The sequence below is a fragment of the Mandrillus leucophaeus genome, unplaced genomic scaffold (genome assembly GCF_000951045.1).
Source record: "Mandrillus leucophaeus isolate KB7577 unplaced genomic scaffold, Mleu.le_1.0 Scaffold56, whole genome shotgun sequence".
NCBI lineage: Eukaryota > Metazoa > Chordata > Mammalia > Primates > Cercopithecidae > Mandrillus > Mandrillus leucophaeus.
In genome coordinates, this window is record NW_012106030.1 from 6,687,287 (window position 1) to 6,690,715 (window position 3,429).

At 38.6% G+C, this 3,429-nt stretch overlaps 1 protein-coding gene across 1 annotated transcript in view; it reads right to left on the reverse strand.

Annotated features, from left to right (window-relative positions):
* KIAA0319 (KIAA0319 ortholog) overlaps positions 1-3,429 on the reverse strand; it is a 66,494-nt gene that overhangs the window by 14,032 nt on the left and 49,033 nt on the right. Inside the window, exon 16 of the mRNA XM_011998203.1 lies at positions 728-870. Coding sequence (XP_011853593.1) covers positions 728-870 — 143 coding nt within the window. The remainder of the gene's footprint in view (positions 1-727; positions 871-3,429) is intronic.

The window sequence follows — 3,429 nt, forward strand, 5'->3', positions numbered from 1 at the left end:
CCATCTCTACTAAAAATACCAAAAAATGAAAAAAGAAAAAAGGAGTTATTAAAAATTAAGTTACTCCATATTATAATTGAGAAAGTCAATTGTAGGCAGATTTATATATATATATATATGAAACAAATTAAATTTGACTGCCCAAACATTATCATGTCCCCTGTAACTCTCATTTCCCTGGAGTCTACTGAAATAACTACTTCAATATAACAAGAGATTCATGTTACTCATGAAATGAAGACAGAAGCAATGGGACTATGAATCATTTAGGTGCCCTGGAAGGGGAGGCGAGCAAGGAGTTAAGAAAAAAGGTACACCTGGAGAAGGCATTTGTGAGCTGTCTTATATTTTCAAGGAGCTACATGACATTATCATCACAACCTAAGGCATGATGTCTTTCCATGATGTCCAAGTGAAATAAACTATATAAACATAGTTTTTGCAGCCAGTAACACTTATTTGTCTTTAACATTGTTCTTTCTGCCAATGGCCATTATCTTGTGAGCATAACCTTGACCCATAATTATTATTGCTCTCCACTTTTCTTCCAAGACCAAGAGTAGCTGGCAAATGTATGTTGCAGGAAACCCTATTGGAGAAATAAATGCAAAACAAGTACCTGGATGCTAAAGTGAAAATGTTCACATGTCACTCCTCTTCTGTGTTTGTCACACTTATCCATGATTGGCAAGTCTGATTGTTTTAGAATATTCCATAGGGGACCTACCTGCTGTATCAACCCTCAAGACCTTGAAAAGCAAGAAGTCAGCCTTCTCCTTTGAGAGTCGCGTGTGCAGATTTCGGGCCACTTCAGCAGCTTTGAGAACCTTGAAAGGTGGCCCGCTCTGTACATAAAACACAATCACGGTGCTGCAGAGGAGACAATGAGAGAGGACAGCCACATGGTCAGACGGTGACTGACATGACACGCCCACCACAGCGTCTGACCTGTGCAACTGGGGAGGTAGACGGCCACAGTTCTGTGGCTTGCCAAGGACGGGGCATATCTGTGAGCCAAAGAATTGATCTGTTTCTATTCACAAATCCTTTTCAGTCTCAACGTACAGCTGATCAAAGACAGACAGATCTTCAGATAAAAGGAGCAACGTGTAAATTATGTATCAGTTTTTGAAAATCTTAACCAAGTGGGTCTGGAGGGCTATCAGGTTAGTGAACAAGAATGCATCTATGTGCTGGGATGTATGAAGTGTTACATCCCAAACTCCATGGGGATGGAAGCTCCTGTATGCAGGACCCTTCTAGATTTTGCCCTATGTACCTTTTCATCTGACTGTTCATTTGTATCCTTTAATATATTCTTTGGAATAAATCCATAATAGTAAGTTAAAAAAAAGGGAGCAATATATATATATATGTGTGCAAAAAGACAAATATACACAAAATAACTTGCAGACATGTCTTTCTTTCTGCCTTTTTTGATTGAGATATAATTTACATATCATAAAATTCATCCTTCTAAAGTGTAAATTGAATGGCTTTTAGTATATTCACAAAGTTGCACAACCATCACCACTATCTAATTTCAAAACATCTTCATCACCCCAGAAGGACAATCCATACTCATTAGCACCTCCTCCCCACAGTCCCTGGCAACCACTAATCTGCTTTTGGTCTCTATGGATTTGCCTCTTCTGAACACTTCAGGTAGATGGAATCATACAATATGTGACCTTCTGTGTCTGGTTTCTTTCACTTAGCATCATGTTTTCAAAGTTCATCCACATTGTAGCCCACATCAATACTTCATTCCTTTTTATTGCCAAATGATATTCTGTTGTATGAATATATCATATTTTGTATCCACCCATCAGTTGGTGGACATTTGAGTTGCTTCCACATTTTGGCTATTATGAATTCATGCTATGAACATTCATATACAAGTTTCTATGTAGACACAAGTTTTTCATTTTTATTGAGTATATACCTAGGAGTGGAATTAGTGGGTTATATGGTAGCTGTATGCTTAGCATATTGAGGAACTGCCAAACTGTATTCCACCGTGGCTGTACCATTTTATATCCCCACCAGCAATGTATAAGCATTCCAGTTTCTCCACAGGCTCATCAACACTTGCTATGGTCTGTCTTGGATTCTAGCCATCCTAGTGGGTGTGAAGTGATATCTCAACGTGGTTTTGGTTGGCATTTCCCTGGTGGCTAATGGTGAGCACCCTATCATGTGCTTATTGTCCATCTGTATATCTTCTTTGGAGAAATAGCTACTCCAATCTGTCTTCATCTCCTAGGGTTGCTGTAAAACACATCCCATGAAGCGGCTTAAAACAACAGAAACCTCTTCTCAGAGTTCTAGAGGCTAGAAGTCTAAAATCAAAGTGTTCTGTTAGCTCTGGTGCTGCCGGAAATCCTTGGTATTCCTTGGCTTGTGGAGGAATCACTCCAGTGCCTGCCTCAGTCGTTACATGGTGTTCTTCCTGTGTGCCTCTCTCTGTGTCTCTTGTTCTTTTCTTAGAAGAACACCGGTCATACTGGTTTAAGAGCCCACCCTACTCCAGAATAACTTCTTAACTAATTATAACTGTAATGACCCTATTTCTAAGTAAGGTCACATTCATAGGTACCAGAGCTTAGGACCTGACTAAATTTTGGTGGGGAGTCGGGAGTGGATATAATTCAACCCACAGCAAATATTTTATCATGAAAGGGTGTTGGATTTTGTCAAATGCTTTTTTGTGCCTATTGAGGTGATTCTGCAGTTTTGTCCTTTATCCTATTAATGTGGTTTATTATACATTTATTGATTTTTATATGTTGAACCACACTTGCATTCCTGGGATAAATCCCACTTGGTTATGGTCTACAAACTTTGTAATAAGTTGCTGGATTCAGTTTGATAGTATTTTGTTGTAGAGTTTTGCTTCTATATTCACAAGAGATATTGGTCTGTAGTTCTCATTTCTTGTGATGTCTTTGTCTGATTTTAGTGTCAAAGTAAAACTGGTCTCACTGAATGAGTTGGAAAATGTTCACTCCTCTTCTATTTTTTGGAAGTTTGTGAAGGACTGTTAATTTTTTAAATATTTTGCAGAATTAACCAGTGAAGCTATCTGGTCTTGAGTTTTGTGGAAAGTTTTAACATTACTAATTCAATCTCTTTGTTATAGGTCTATTTAGATTTTTAAGTTCTTCTCAAGTGAGTTTTTATAATTTATGTCTGTTTAGGAATTTGTCCATTTCATCTAGGTTATCTAATTTGTTGACATACAATGATCCATAGTATTCTCTTATAATCCTTCCTCACCCACCTTTTTTGGAGGCGGTCTCATTCTGTTGCCCATATTGGAATGCAATGGTGTGAACATGGCTCACAGCAGCCTCAACCTCCCAGGTGATCCTCTCACCTCAGTCTTCTGGGTAGCTGGGAATCACAGGCATGTGCCACCACACCTGG